The 17,105-nt window shown below is 40.7% G+C and overlaps 2 protein-coding genes across 5 annotated transcripts in view; both read right to left on the minus strand.

Annotated features, from left to right (window-relative positions):
- The window catches only part of rasgrf2b (Ras protein-specific guanine nucleotide-releasing factor 2b), a 43,357-nt gene extending 28,404 nt beyond the window's left edge, over positions 1 to 14,953 (minus strand). For all 3 annotated transcript variants that reach the window (XM_054610743.1, XM_054610742.1, XM_054610741.1), the window contains exons 1-2: positions 14,678 to 14,953; positions 163 to 269 (exon numbers count right to left, since the gene is read on the minus strand). In XM_054610743.1, coding sequence (XP_054466718.1) covers positions 163 to 269; positions 14,678 to 14,953 — 383 coding nt within the window. The remainder of the gene's footprint in view (positions 1 to 162; positions 270 to 14,677) is intronic.
- Positions 14,954 to 16,378: 1,425 nt separating this feature from the next.
- msh3 (mutS homolog 3 (E. coli)) overlaps positions 16,379 to 17,105 on the minus strand; it is a 44,885-nt gene continuing 44,158 nt past the window's right edge. For both annotated transcript variants that reach the window (XM_054610783.1, XM_054610782.1), the window contains one exon: positions 16,379 to 16,637. In XM_054610783.1, the coding sequence (XP_054466758.1) occupies positions 16,556 to 16,637 (82 nt within the window). In that variant the 3' untranslated portion in view covers positions 16,379 to 16,555. The remainder of the gene's footprint in view (positions 16,638 to 17,105) is intronic.

Consider the following 17,105-nt stretch of genomic DNA (forward strand, 5'->3'; position numbering starts at 1 on the left):
AAAGAAAAACCATCAGTATGGCCACAATAATGCTCTTTAATCTTAATGTTCCGTCACATCAGATCAGCCTGTGGTCATGCAGTCTGATGTCATATTTCCTGCTGTACAAAACAGAGAGGGGAAAGCACACAAACACCCTTTTATGCAATACTACATGTGTACCTTGCCTGCTGGATGGCCTCCACCCATTCATCGCACTCACTCTCCTCATCCGTCCGCAGCTCCAGAGGCTTCTGTCCATCGTGACCAAACACGATGAGGAAGTAGTGCTGAAGAGAGAGAGAGATGGAGAGAAAAAAAACTGTTTGCATTTGTGACCCCACACCCTAACCCATCTACAACTGAAGAGAGAGAGAGATGGAGAGAAAAAAAACTGTTTGCATTTGTGACCCCACACCCTAACCCATCTACAACTGAAGAGCGAGAGAGATGGAGAGAAAAAAAACTGTTTGCATTTGTGACCCCACACTCTAACCCAGCTACAACACCACCGCTCAGTTGGGCCAAGATTCTCATTTTACAGCAAAAGATGCTTCGGTTGCCTCTTTGAGATGCGATCCTCAGCTAATCAGACATATGGCACACACATATGGAAACATGGCTTTTGCCCAGATTATAGGGTTATAGAGTTACTTTCTCACTGAAATAAAGCATTAAATATCTTCTGTGCCTTCCTTCTCCATCAGCCTATTATCATCACCATCAATTTGCCCCTTTCCTGTCTCTCTCTCTCTCATTTCCTGTCTGCTTCACTTATTACTCTGATGACTTTCCCAAGCATCTGCCTTGAAAATACTTCCCCACACATACACAAAGACACATGCCAATACATGCAAGCACCACACAGCGACAGTAGAGCACACACACCAGGCATTATGTGATGCAATAGAGGCTTTTATTCAAATGGTCATGTCCTGGGGCATTGGGTTACCAGAAGAGCTGCTATTCTTAGTCAGAGAAGACTGAGCTCTGCATGGACTTTCTCTCTCCTCCTCCTCCTCCTCCTCCTCTCTTCTCATCATCCAACCACCTCTCTCTTCCTCCTTTCCCTCTCTCTCTTTGCACTTCACCTATCATCCCACTCCACCTCCTCGGCCCCGCTCAACCACCATCCTCACTTCTCTTGTTGTCGGAAAAAACCCACACCCACTCCTCCTCCATCCCCACATCCCTTCATACTCTCTTTGTGTCTCTCTCAGTAAGGATTCGGTGAACCAAACTGAGTCCAGAGGAGAGACGTTTACCCTGCAGGAGGATGGACGAGCCTCAGCCCCTGCAGTGGAGATAGGCTGGGGAGAGAATCACCAAGGTGATTGGAAAACACACACAAACACACACACACACACACACACACACACACACACACACACACACACACACACACACACACACACACACACACACACACACACACACACACACACACACACACACACACACACACACACACACACACACACACACACACACACACACACACACACAGACCTTCCTCCATCTCCAGTCTCCTATCCCTGCCATATCTGTCGTTTCAAATCACTGGCTGGATGGATTTTATTACATCAACAATAATCTTTGCTCTAACAGTCTTTGACAGAGAGAAAGAGAGAGAGACAGAGCAGGGACAAGAGAGGGAGCAGTTACATAATATTTCTTAACCGAGTACATATTTCTAAATTGTGTCACCCCCTAACAAGATAATATTTCCATGGCAACGCAGCTCCTGATGCGTTCAGCGTATATTGCACTTCCATTTTCTGCTTTTTAGCACTGGCTCTCTTCATTTAATGCTTTTATTGATCCATCCTGCTATTTTAGACGTAAGAAGGAAGCAGCATTAAGCAGTTTAAGTGAAACAATTTAGCTAATTCTGAGATCCAGATGGATATGTCTATGTTTTCTGCACATTTTAGATAACAAAAGTGATGGTGTTAATGGTTATTGATGTTTATAGTGCACATTATATGTCAGGGTTTACAATATATCTGCCTTTTATAGCCCTATTAAAGTTAATTGACACAAACATCTTCTCACCATGTTGGTATTGAGTCCCATGATTGCTTTGATCACACAGATGTCACTGTCACTATTATCACAAATAAGAGGGTTATAATGAAAGCGACTGAGCGCTTTTCTCCTATTTTATGCTCAATGGTGGAAGAAATTGTTGTTGTAACATATATATGTTAAATGCATTATTTATATATCTACTTAATAAAAATAACAAAACTAAAAGAAGTCATTATGAAGGCAGACTGACCTAAGCAATGTTATGTTTCATTAATATTACTGACGCATTAACATGTAAGTACAAAGCAAATATCATAGTGGTTTCATCTATGATAATGCATCATGTGATCATATGTTTGGTATCTCAGCTCTTAGTATATAGAAGTATATTGTCATTATGTCCTGTGGAGCACTAGTATGGCTATAGAGTGTGCCCTCGTTTTGTTTGTATCTTTCATGTACACAAGCAATGTGCCCACAAAGGCAGTGAAGAAGAAGAAGACGGCAAGCTTGCAAACATGGATTTAAACAATGCACAATTTAAAATATTCAAAGAGTTCAAATACAATTCATTCCTCATTAAACATTCGCACTGGTTTGTTAGACTCCACGGATGAACAATGTGTTTTGATGAGAGACACTGAATGTTAACTTATTTGTTTAAAACGGGGAAAAAAATCCCCTTTGAATGTTAAGTCACGTTTTCTCATTATACATCAGCTTAACTTTAAAGTTCTCAGTATGTTAAAATGAAATTAGCTTTATAATTGTATCCCACTTAAATATCTATATTCTCTTTTACCCCTGCTGTATGCTCCTATTATTTGGTGCAGCGGTGACCCAATTGGCCCCAGGCCATCATTAAAGTTTAATGGTATCACATCCTTTATAGCAGATTTTACATCACGCTGGACCTCATGGCATTGAAAACATTAACAATGCAGTGCGATGAAATACATTGTAACACTGCACTGTGTCCTCATTAGTCAAAGAGCAACACAGTAGAAGCAGTAAGAGGCCTTTCCCACTCTGAGCTGTGAACACGCAGCTTCCCAACTCTACAGTAGCGTTCAGGACTACCGGCTCGCTCTCCCTTCAAATCAGCTGAAATGTACCCTCCATGCCTCAGGGCCTTCACTGTACTGTAAGATATTTCATTTAAACAAACAATGGAGAGGAAAAGCAAAAGAAACAAAGAAACAGAGACTCTTTTATACTCTTGGCATCACAGACGACCAATTTATCACTCACCTTTTTTGCCTTATCTAAGGAAAAGCTATTACAGAAAATGAGACTGAAACTGACAGCGCTACACAAAGCAGTGTGTTTACAACCACTGAGCAAGACACGGGCACAATGAAGGGAAATTTTGTTATTTGGGAGCAATTTTGGGTCAGTCATTTAAAAACTGCATGTTGAGAGAACAGAGGTGAGGAGTGAGAGTACTTTTCACTGTCGGACAGAGACTGAACGTTAGGAAATTAAAACCTACCACACACACTCTCCGGTTCATGGTGGCGCTTTGATGAAATCATTTTTCTTTATTAAAGATTAAAGAGTCAAAGATTAAACTGGACCTTGTGGTGATAGATTCATCAAGCAAACGATGGCTGGGGGATCCAGAAATACTAATGTGTTATAAATATTTAAAGTCGGAGATGACAGAATGTCGGGATCCGCTGATGATTAGGGGGACCGGAATAGCAACTAATGATGCAACACTGCTGTTGCTTTGGTATCTGCACTGATGAGAGGCCAAGTTGTGTTGTAATGTACTACAGATGGACCTCTTTTTTTGTTTTTTTCCCTTCAACTCTCACTCTCAGCCTATAACGACTGGCATTTTACTGCTTTGCTGTGGTTGACTTCAATGGTTAGAAAGAGGCATGGATGCTGAAAGTGTTGAGGTTTGATCCCCGCTGGACTAAATGTGGATACACAAAGAGTACTGAAAGGCTGAAGAAAAATGAAGAAAATGCACAGTTACATAGAGCACTCTCTGTAAAGACCCCGTACACTCACAAAGGTGTTCTCAAATACTCTGGCTGATTTAACACTCTGGTCAGCTGGAAGTTGGGTGGAGCTATTCTAGGATGCCAAATAAAGGCAGGGTTGGTGATCTCGAGAAACTAGCAAGATTTTAGAAATCATCCAACCTTAAACCCAGCCAAGTGTTGTCAACTCGTTTCCAATGAAAGTATCTAGCAGTGCTAGCTCCAAAAGTTGCTAAATGTAGCGAGAAAGTCGCCAAGTCGTCAACACTGACAGCGCGTCAATTCGAACTTCCCTCCAAAGCCACTCCCCCAAAATGATCATTATTCAGTCCGAATTAAAGGCTCATTACATCGCTGTAAGAGCATTTCATTCATCGATTGCTGTCAGGATGTAATGAAATTCTCAACAAAAATATCAAAAATGTTTCTGAAGATTACCAAAATTGTCTTTAACTGATGACGAATTTGCACAGCAAGCACACACGCGGCTGTGTTTGAGATCGCATACTACTGTCCTGCAGACTACCGTCCTGCATACTACCATACTGTATACTACCATATACATACCACATATTCAATCTGTATGTACTGCATACTGTAGTATGCTCAAGTGACGTTTGGGCCGGTTTAATGACGCCCCACCAGCTGCTCCGTCACATCTCAGAAAAACATTACAGCAAGTTTCCAAACAGGCGTTTTCGGATAAACTGACCACATACTGGGAATCTAAACAGTTACTTTCTCACATGAAAACAAATAAAACTTAATATAGAGATATATTAACAGCCCTTAACCTGGCTCAAAAAAACGACGGCTCAAAAAAAAGACTGCCGGTCTCAAGGCACCCAGACGCAATGCATTGTGGGGCAGTTGATTAAGACCACGTCTCATAATCAGAAATCTTTGCTTTTGTAGAACACATCTGGGCATTTCTCAAGTACACAAAATTAACATACAATGCATTGTGCCCTACATATTCAATCAGACTTAGTATGTATAGTATATTAGAATGTGATTTCGAAGTTAGCCAAGGTCTCACCAGACAACACACAGTAAGTAACAACACCAGTAGTGTACTAGGGGCTTTAAACTTGCTTGAGTTGTTAATTCATCACATTGAACATAGAGTTGGAATTTAATCTTTTCAACGTTTTGTTTTTGTTTGGTGTGTTAATGGATTTGAAAAGTCAGCACTCATAATGATAACTTTGACAATAATACTGCAGACTTAATGTTCATTGTAATGGATTGTAGAGCTTTAGCAGGTTTTAAATGTCTGCTATTATCATATCTTACTTTAACGAATGGAGCTGGATGGAACAGAAGTAAGAAAAAAATTCACACTTCTCAGCATCATTTCACGGCAGTGAAAAGGCAGTTTGCAAATAGTTAACCGAGATGCATATGAAGTGTACATAATTTGTGGAACAGTAAATCTGCTAAGACATGCAAACCGCTGGCATGGTTATTTAAATATAAGCATGAAATGTTTACAAATTAATTAATCAGACAAATAACCCAACGCAAATATTGTGTTGGTGGAACTAGCAGCCAGTTAGGTCAGAAAAATGTATTATTGTTCTACTGCCCTGTTTCACCTCCATATATAGTACGGTGTGTGTTTAAAAGCAAGTTTTTAAAGAGGGCACTGCCAACATTGAGCAAAACATACTGCAAACAAATATACAAAAGCACAAACACAAACTGTTATTTGAATGAAGGCACAGGAAAGTAAAAGTTACTAAAATCCAACAGTTTATAGTTTGATTCCAGTGCTGCAGGCAAAACCAATCGCAGGTTGGCTGATAGTATGTCCTTCTTCATGTGTATTTGCATTTTGCATGTGAGATGAGTTTTTGTCAAATTCTATTCTATGGATCCATATGTGCTGATTACAAAGTAGAAAGGGAAACACAATAATCATTAACAAGCCATTTTATTACAATAAGCTCCACTGGATGCTGATGTATAATGCGCATCTACCTTTGCACTGCTGTGGTGAGGCAGGGACTGCTCACTGATCCTGAGTCCTGCAGGGTAATAATTACCATTACAGAGAAATACAACAGAGAGGAGACCAGATTCATGTGTGTGTATGTGGGACTTTAGAGGGAGCTGATATAATCCATGGATTTCCTGTATATGTGTGTGTGTGGGAGTATATACAGCATGGTGTTTTTCCCTTAAAGGAATAGAAGAAAAGAAAACATGAGATACTACAATAGAACCACATGTAGTGATCCTGAGCGATTATTAAAACAGAGCTAATCTCAATCCACCTGTTGTTGGCATTCTCACAAAGAAACAATGCCTCAAAAATATAAGCAAGAGATTGTCGGCTTCATATTCGCAACAAATATTAATTATTTAGATTTGGAAAAAAAAATCTCTAAAAATATTCTACTCAAAAAGCCACAATATACAAGAGGTGACCATATTACTTTTAATAAAAACTGGACTCACAAAAGAGTAATTAAAGCTACATACAGTAATATTCTTACACTGTGGGTTGTTTTTCAAAATGCCAAAGATATATTGCATACAGAATATTTACGGCTTCGATGACAGATTGAAATTGATGGCATGTACAAAATAGGACATAAAATATGTAATTGGCCATTATAAAAGTTAAATCAGTTACTGAAAGAATAAAAGTTATTTGTGAGAGGAAGATTTAGATAACTAAGTAGGATAGAAGGGGTGTGGGTTCACTTTTCCACCCACCAGTCTACTGCATCCGATTTATCATGTTTCTCAGCGCCTGTCGCGCTCCCACAGGGGCAATAATGTCTTTTTTGTGCCGATTGAAGCTTCATAAAATACACCAGGGACAAGAACAAAGAAACAAAGCCCTGATGTCATGAAAGCCTTGTGCATTTAAATTATATAAATTTGACCTTATTTAATGTAGGCTGCTTCTGCATCTTTTTAAATAAGGGCCAGGTGTCAGCCATCAAATTTGCCATAATAAAAAAACGTTGTAGAAAATATGCTTATTTGCACTTCTCTCTAAAACTAAGCCAGCACGGTGTACTGTATCTTTGTTTAATCCGCACAAAAGCTAAGATTAAAACGATCACTTTTGGTTTTCTGAGTCTCTTTTGGTTGCCAGGCAACCTCACGGCGATGACCAGATTCAAGAAAGCCACTGCTCCCACACATACAGTAATTCCATGTAAAGTAAACATTTTGGTCGGCCTTCACTTCTTAAAATCTTCTAGGAAGGGATAAGGAATAGTTTGCCATTTTGAGAATATGCTTATTCGCTCTCTTGCATAGAGTAAAATGAGAACATATCTCTGTGATGTCAGCATGGTAAATTTAGCTTAGCTTAGCATAAAAAAGGTTGCCTCACCACAACAACAATACTCCAAGAAGTCAATGCAGCACATAACCCCAAATTTGCAGTTTTGAGCTTTTGTTAATGTACAGTTTAAACAAAAGGTAACATCAGGTTTTAAAAAGCTTTAAGGTGCTGGTAGGTGGATTTTGTTTCAGTTGGATCGAGCCAGGCTAGTTTCCACTCTTCGTCGTTTAACCAACTCCTGACTGTAGCCATATACTTTAAGGTTGAATCCATCTTCCAATCTAAATCTTTGCAAGAGAGCGAATAAGCATTTTTCCCCAAGTGGAAAATTCTTTCCTTTAAAATGCTTTATTTCCTTGCCTTTTTTTTAGGACAGCCAGCACAAACATATGAAGTTAGTTAATCAACTCACATGACAAACAAATACATGAGATGTAAAAGTAAATGTGGCAGTTTTGACATGGTTCCTCTTTTAACTTGAGTTTACCTTTCCGTCTTTGTGTATTTCTATCCCTAATAGGATCCATTCTATAATGCCAGAAACGAACAGCTTTGTGGGAGAAAAACAAGAGCAAATTTTCTATTTTCCTGCAGACTTGTCATTGTAAAGAGATACAAAACAATAATCCGACAGTGGCAGCAGCAGTACTTTATGTACCCACTGAATTCAGCTAATGATGTACCAGCTAAAGTGACAATCACTGAACCAACATCCCACATCCTGCTGTTCCTTCATTGCCCTCCATGCTGTTCACTTCCTCCCAAGAAATTCTGAGAACATAGTATGTGGCCGTCCATCACACACATCAAACCTTCACACATACACACTACTCACACACATACACCCTGTACATATGTATACTAATAATTGTTGTGACTGCCGCAGAACACTTTGATCAGGGATTACTTGTCTTCTTCATCTGGAGATTAAACAGTTTGCTCCCCTCCTCTGCTCACTCTCACTGCCGTCCTCCTACTCTAGATAAATAATGAAAAAAAAACATTTATACGCACATGCAATATATAGCTATCATCAAGCTCTTTCTCCCATCTTACACATTTGTTGCTTTACAGTCACTCCATCGCCAGGAGGAATAATGCAATGGATGCTGGATTGGAGAGTTTACTCCCACAGTGCAACAGCTGAGGGGTCTAAACTCACCGTAAATCAGTTTTACTATATTCTTGAGAATTGTCACTGTGCCTAACCTGATCCTGGAAAATACATTGCTCATAAACTCTGCGCAGACAACAACAAGAAACACACAGGGAACTACTTGACAATCCTTTAACCTGTCCCTAAAGTTTATTATATTCTCTACTCTGTGTGTGTGTGTGTGTGTGTGTGTGTGTGTGTGTGTGTGTGTGTGTGTGTGTGTGTGTGTGTGTGTGTGTGTGCTTATCTCTGTGCCACCTCCTCCACATCAGCACCTGCAGCTGGTGAAAGAAGGAGCATGTATTAAAAAAAATGGGAGCAGCTCCAGCAAGAACAATAACACCAGTGAAGATATCATTGCCCCATGAGCTTTTATCACCCAGGGCGTCCTTGTGAACAGCCCAGCGCCGGTTCAGGAGGAGACTATACTTACTTATACTGTGCTTCTTTGCAACTCTCCTCTGGCTGACCTGAGGCAGTGTGGTGACTGTCAAGTTTAATAAACAATTTTAGCCCTGCCAAGTTCAGCTTAGCAAACAGGCTGATCATTACGGTGCAACACATTCATGTTATGTTGCCGTTTTGCAGACAAACTATTTTGGACATGATTAAGGAGTGTACAGTGGATACCAATCATCCAGAGCTTTTTTGCTTTTCTGCTTTTTTGCTGAGAGGAGCTGATGGAAACGGCACTAAAGGTGGACAGGGGGAGCGAACCAAGACAGCCAAGTTGTTAGCTGTGAAACCAAATCCAAACAATAAGCTAAAATACACTAAAAAGATTTGTAGAGCTGAGCTGATTATAAATCTCTAAGGGTTTTTCGCCACTAGCAAGCCCTCTTACATTACACATAATCGGATGATGATGATTGATGATATGGAATTATTAGAGTAGCATTTAAGGAATAGTTGATTTTTAAAGGGAATACACTTGTTTTCTTACTGACTAATTGAGAAGATGGATACCACGTCTGTGTGTAAAGTGTGGAGCTAAAGCCAGGAAGTGATTAGCGCAGCAAAGCTGGTTCTTTTTAAAGAAGCAAAAAAATCTGTACCCAAGCTCAATAGTTTATCTATCTGGCCAGCACTTTGGGAAGTCAATGCTCCCATCTGTTGTTCAAAAAGAAATAGAAATAGAAATCGCCCTTTTTTTTAAGCCAGGCTAGTTTCTTATTGTATACTAAACGTATCATCTCTTCGCTGTAGCTCCACACTTGTCACACAAGCATGGGAGAGCCTTAAATCTTTTCATCTGAGCTGTTTGTCTAAGTTCATAAACATCGGATAATTTGCACACAATGGTTTCCATAGAACCGGGAGTGCGTGCTAAGAAATACAAGATTGTTGTGCGAGGAGGGTTTTCTTAGAAGTAAGATCCACCCTCACTGTCCTCCATACTTTGATTAATGGAGCATTTCAAACACAAGAGACAGATTTTCACACAAGAATCTCATAATTTTGATCCGACACTAATGAGGTCCATAATGGCCCAAACCCTTGGCAGACGACTTGAGAGGAAAATGAAAAGCAGTCTGCGGAGGGAAGCAGATCAGACTTCAGTAATATGTGAAGAATTGGTTCCTTGACAAACCTGAGGCTCTGAGAGGGACGTTTAGAACTAGATGAGCTTCTGATGAGAAATAAATACAGACACGCACACATATACACACACAAATGCATCAGGAAGTCAGCACTCACACTTTAACAGAAAAGTGTCACTTCGCCCTTTATTGCATCAAGTCTAATGAGGAAGGAGACTATTGAAAAGAACCCTTTAAACACACTGTATTTGTGACAACACAGACGGATCACACAGGATTGAATAAACACATGATATCTCTCCCGAGCTTTAAGTCTCTGATGAAAGTTTCTATCTTACTTCACTACAGCCATGTGCATTAGGCAAAGATGGAGGGAAAGGTCACTGATCTCCTTTAGAGTTAATTTGTCCCTTCCTTTCAACGGATCCTTGATGACGATACAGAGCCTTAAATTCTGTAAACACAATAATAGGCATCCATGTCTTGGAGGAAAACAATTGAAAAATATTCCTAATTTCCTAGTTTATATTTACGCTGACACTGAAGCATCTATTTAGTCCAAGTACCATTTGCTCTGGGGTGCCAAACGCAACATTTCAGGAAACAACTCAACGAAAATGAAAATATTTCAGCAATAAAAAAATAGCGTTTTGGAAAACATGACATTTTAGAAAACACAAGGCCACAACATACTGTTTGATTCCTCTTCAATAAATAAGCAGGGCTAGTTTTGATTATTTACAAATGCAATGTCGTCATTCACGAAACATAAACATGGCAGTGAATAAAACGTTACACAAAAATCTGGCTACACTTAGTTTTGGACAGAAACATTCAAGCTTCTTATATGGCCAGCTGTTTGTGTGTTTGTTTGTTTTTACATTGTCTTTTGAACATGGCTGCTAGAGGCACTGTCAGAAAAACAAACAAGTGGATGTCTTATATTCTCATTTTTTCCAAACCACAAAAAGGCCTGAAAAAAAAAAGAGAAATGCTACTAGGGTGGACAAATAAAAGCAGCGGGAACACCTGTGCAAACCACTAACCCCTAACCTCTCCAATTTGACCTGCTTTACCTACCTCTGCTCTATCAACCGAACTGCAACCACCCCTAACATGTCAAGTAATGCCTTTACTTTGCTGTGCACTCTGAGCCATGCAGCTGTCAAGCCAAGTTGTAACTGCAAGTTACAGTTTACAACCATGTCTGTCCAAAATGTCATCCCTTCATCGTTTTATACTATCAGACATTTGTGTGAAATTGTCATAATTAGCATATTAATGATTGAGTTATGGCCCAAAACGTGTTTTGTGATGTCACATTGACCTTTCAAAACCAAATATTAAGCAGTTTAACCTTAAGTCCAGGTGGACGTTTGTGCCAAATTTGAAGAAATTTCCTCAAGGCATTCATGAGATATCACAAGAATGGGACCGACTTGAGGTCACAGTGACTTTTGACCATCAATAACTTCCCTGCAGGGATTCCTAAGATATAGCGTTCACGAGAATGGACCGGAATGCTCCATAGCTTGATGGATCTAAGATTTAAGAGCTATTTTGTAGGTACATTTTAAAAGCAACATTGATTTCATCCATGGTTTGTCTCTATTGGATCTGCCTGTGGCGCAACTAGGTGATGTTTCCAACCTACAGAAAAGTAAGAAAGCAACACCAGGACTGTTTAATCGATTAACAAAATATGACACATGTAAGAGTCATCTCCCCCTGGTTCATGGCCCCTGATGAACTGTGCTTCTCCTTGAGATCTTTGACCATGGGGGGAGGGGAATTGTTTGACAATCATATACAGCAAAATCTACTGGCCTTTTACACTCACATACTTTCACATCAGCAATGCACGTCCACAGTTGCAGTTGGAATTATCTAGACTAGTGCGAATGCTCTCCACATTATTTGAAGGGTTTGTGTATATATGTGAGAGTACAATACAGAGAGAGTAGATGTGTGTTATTTGCGTGGTTGCATTGTGGCTCACTGTGGGGGTGTGACACTGCAGGTTGCTGGCAGACTCACTCTACTGCACAGAAAAACATGGAGAGCAAGAGCAACTGATGGAAAGACGGAAGGCCTTCTCTCACTTTATCCTACACCAAACCCTCGCACAAGGAGGAAAACCCGCAGGATCAGACTGAAATTCTCCTTGATCGAGCCTTGATCATCTAGAAACACTTGAGCGCAGACACAGGGCGGCTGTGGCGTAGTGGAGAGCAAGGTAGTTCTCCAATCAGAGGGTCGGTGGTTCGATACCCGGCTTCGGCAGTCGATGTGTCCTTGGGCAAGACACTTAAGACCCAAGTTGCTCCCGAAGGCTTGCCATCGGTGTGGACTGGATGTTGCATGAATGTTAGTTAGAGTCTGATGGTGGCACCTTGCATGGTAGCCTGTCATCAGTGTGTAAATGGGTGAATGATATGTAATATACTACTGACTGTAAGTCGCTTTGGATAAAAGCGTCTGCTAAATGACTGTAATGTAACACTAACACACACACACACACCCTCATAACCCAGATGAGATGTCAATGTTCATGTTGGTTTTTCGCATCCTCTTTGCACAGTTACATGGTTAAAACAGTTGCATTGCAGCAGACAAGGTTTCAGCTGAGGGCAGATTGAAAATAACCCTAATTAAACATCGCAGCTGTAGTGTGAGAGTGAGACAGATGGGGAGAGAGAGAGAGACAGGCAGCGCGAGTGAAAATAAATTTGCAGAGCTCGAGGAAACATCAGAAGAGATGTTTTATGCTTACATCAGTACCGATTTTAGCGTGTGGTAGGAACCACATGTAATTTGCCCTCAAAAGATAGATTTGTCCTACTTTCAACATTAAAATATATCAACACAATGAAGGATATAAAGACATGCTCGTCATGCTTTACTAATGACTTGATTAAAACCACACTTCTCCTGGCTCTTTTCTCCATTTGCATGCATCTGGAATGAAATGTCTTTTCACATACTGTACATTTAAAGAGACAGACATGGTGGGGATGGATACTTTCTGAGTGATGATGATTGGTGTCCATTTCTGTCCGATCTACACCTCTCATGTGATTAATTGTGCATGCATTTACTGTCTCTCTAAAACTGTAATAAAAAAAAAAAAATCAATACACACACACACACACCCCCCCCCCACACACACACACACACACACACACACACATTATAGGCCAGCTGAATCATTCTGTTTTCAATGCGGTTACTTTGACAAAGTAGAGGTGCGTTTTGTTTTTTTGCTTAACTAGAGCAAAGACTGATTATTTGATTGATAAGAGTGATGATATTCTTGTGACCAATGCATGTTTCAGGTTTTTTTTTCTCAATGAAATGCGTGTGCAAAGGGTAATTCAAATGTTTCCTAGCAACAAGAGCTCCCTAGCTGTTGGTGCAACAATGCCAAGCAACTTCCAGGAGAGCAGGCACCAACAGATTCGCCCAAAAATATTACCACTGCTCTAAAGTCAAGAAGCTTTGACCTTTTTCGGCACTGCAGGATTCAGCAGTGGGTGCACAAATACATTGCTTAAACCAAGAGAGCTTTGTTTTAAATTGTAATTCAGATCACAATATTTCTAAAGACACTAAATATGCCACACTGCAGCAACTAAATGAAGCACAAGACATTAGTAGTCGACGTAATGTTACAGCCATAAAAACATGGCATGATGGGAATTAATATTTCATTAAATGTAAAGATGTAGATTTATTGCAGTGCTGAATCAAGAAAATATTAAATATGCATGTGATACGTATAGTGTAGAATGGAAATCTGTTCTCGAACTTTATAGCTTTCATGGGGTTAAAAGACTGAGAAGAACCAGTTGCTTCCCACTGTCAGAATCTAGATGAATTTGACTTGGAACTAGGAGGAAATGTCAACCTCGTCTGTTTGATCCACAGAAGGTGGTGTTCAGAATAACCTGACTACGTTTGTGATAAAAATGTGATAGACTATCTGGTTCACAATCATGTTGTAAGGCTGCAGTCAGAAAATGTCATGACCTCATAGAGAAAAAAACTAGATGAGACAGTAGAAAGAGAGAAATACATTTATGTGAAAACAACTGATTTTATTTCATTATTTTGTTTTTAATGGAGAAAGACCTACTGTGGGGAAATCGAACGCACTAGGCAGCCTGCACATCTGAATCTTTGGGGGCTGATCACCTGCTGCTCAGGGGGATGATGCACTTGACACTGCAGGACTTGCTGAAACAATAAAGGCTGAACTGCTGCAGCCACTTCAGTCTGAAGCTGCACGAGCCACTTGCTCTTTTTTTTTTTTTTTTTTTTACTGTAACATGGGCGTCAGTTTGAGCGCAATGACACAATTTCAACTACATTGTTGTGATTTTGAAGTAGAACAAAAAAGCAAAAGTCAATATTATCATATCATTACATATGTATTGCTGAGGAAACCATGGGTTGTATGAAGCACAAAACACATCAGCTTGATGTTTATCTCACTTGACAGCATATTTGTTTGTTACATTACTATGCAATCAGTGGCTGCGTCATCATGATGTGAGCGGACTTGTTGTAGATTTTGTAGAAGTTGTACCATGGGATAAAAATGTGGGATCATTTATTCGCAGCAGGCTTTAGTGGATGACGTCCCCCAATGCTCTTTCAAAACTCTCACCTGTTTCTCCAGCGCTTCCCTCCCAGTGGTGGACATCTTGGGCGCCGGGGAGCGATCGCAGGTGCATCCTTCCAACAAGTAAATCCCGGCAGGTCTGGCGCTCTGCTCGTTCTCGGAGTAGAACAGTATATTCTGGTAGAGGGCGAAGAACTTCTCGTGCCAGCGGCTGTTTTCCGCGGTCTTCTTGCTCAGGTAGCCGCGCTTGGTGCCCTCTTTACGCGCGACCGCCGACAGAAACAGCGCGTGCCCTTCGTTGTAGCGGACGCTCTTCTGCATTTTTGCCGCACGCTTTTGGATGAGAGAAGGGGGGGGGGGGGGGAAGATAAGTGGGACGAGCGGAGCTTTTTCAACGCGAGCCTATGTTCCCGGGGGGGGGGGGGGTTGCGTGTGAACTTTCCCCACCTAGAGAGACGCGCGGCTCAGCGGCGCCGCGGCGCTCCAAAAAGTTGCCCCGCTGACGGGAGCGCTTCTGCAGAGGAACTCATAGTGAAGATGTCCGAGTCCAACAAGCACTACAATACATCCATGCTGCTCGAGAAAAGGAAAAAAAATAAATACGCGCTACTATAAACAAACAAATAAAGAGAGAGGCGTGTCGTTCGCAAAGAGGAGAACCCTCAAGTGACAGAATCACAGACCGGATAAAGTGTAATCGGCTTTGACAGACTCTCTCTCTCTCTCTCTCCCTCCCTCTCTCTCTCGCTCGCTCTTGGAGTTGGCGGAGTTAAAGGCGGAGCATGAGTTGGTTGTGGTTGTATGGGTGTGCGTTTGTATGTATGTATGTGTGTCTTTGAGAGGGAGTGAGAGAGCTAGAGATGTAATGCAGATTTTCTCAGTGGCAAGTGTTGTGATTTGTTTCTGCTTCATTAATAGCGTTGCATCAAAGAGAACATACAAGAAAACAAAATCAATATAATATTCAACCTTTCACAATAACCTGAGGTCAACAATTTAAATCCTCTTCATGTCAAAATCTGTTTCCTTCATGCTTACTGGCCGACGAAAAAAAAAAAGTTTATTTTAAGGGAAGCCCAACAGATCTTACAAATTAAAGTCTGTTTACGGGTCCTGTGGAGTACGGCTGCGTATGTAAAAAGAGCTGTATAAATCCATTTGAGGCACCAGAGGGAGCTGAACAAAGTCTAAGAAAAACACCATGTGATTTTCTTCTATTGGGGCTGAAAACTAATAGTTGGGAAATGAAAAAAATTAAAAATGTTGTTGAGAAATTTGTGACCTTTTACAGGCTAGAGACTTAATTGCTATTAGCCCCTAACTAGCATAACATACCTGAATCTCTAACCAAATTGTCAGTGGCCTATTTGCATTGTGGGTAATGTAGGCATCCACATAGCAACAAGTAAGAAGGATGCACGGAATTATAATGAAGACATCTCTGGTGCATCAATTTCGATTCTTTTTTTCATCGACCAACTCAGCCGATACTATAGAAGTGCTAAATGCTACATCAAAGGAGTTCTCTTTTAAGGTCAAAGGACAGCAGGTGTGACAAGTTTGTCTTCATTTTCCCTCATTTAATAACCAAACACATTGATGCCAGATATAGTGTGATCTAGGTAAAATATAGATCAGCTGCTTTTAATTGATATTTTCAAAATTAGGTTAGGTACAGATGATGTACAGATGATGTACAGATGAGGTACAGATGATGGTGAGAGCCAGAGTTAAATCTTTTTCACACACACACACACACTCACTAGCAAAGAGAGCAGCAACAAACCACTCTACTCCAATAAGTGCTGAGTCCTCTCTTTCCCCTCTTTTTACTTCTTCCTTGGATATTCTGCTTCAAGCATGCTCCTTCACTGATAGCTGGGTTCTCTCTTCTTCATGGCGTGGACTACTGGGACGCCGATGTCAAGAGTTTGACTGCAGCCACCCCATGAGGGACGATTTGTCTGAGACGCTCCAAAGATCTGACAGAAGTTTCTTATTCTTCCTGGAGATAAAGACAGAAATGTTGCTTGATCAAAATATTGTACATAATGTATATCCTCACATAGCTTGTGTGAGGCCACAATGAAATCCCTGTTCTTAACCTCCAACCAATAGCTCAATTCCTGTGTGTGCGATTATTGTGTGCTCAGCATGGCTTCGATTCAACAAAGGCCAAACATTTCATATAGGAAGGATTACATTGACAGAGAGGTATGGCTGTGTGTGTGTGTGTGTGTGTGTGTGTGTGTGTGTGTGTGTGTGTGTGTGTGTGTGTGTGTGTGTGTGTGTGTGTGTGTGTGTGTGTGTGTGTGTGTGTGTGTGTGTGCGCTGACAGACATTTCATATGGTGAGGATTACTTAGGAAGAGGCTTAAGCAGCACTCAACTCCCAGCAGGCTGTGTGCGAGGAGATGCAGTGTACAAATTTACAGAGATGGAAGACCGTATTTGCAGAAAGTGCAATTCGCTGA

The sequence above is a fragment of the Anoplopoma fimbria genome, chromosome 13 (genome assembly GCF_027596085.1).
Source record: "Anoplopoma fimbria isolate UVic2021 breed Golden Eagle Sablefish chromosome 13, Afim_UVic_2022, whole genome shotgun sequence".
NCBI classification, from domain to species: Eukaryota; Metazoa; Chordata; class Actinopteri; order Perciformes; family Anoplopomatidae; genus Anoplopoma; species Anoplopoma fimbria.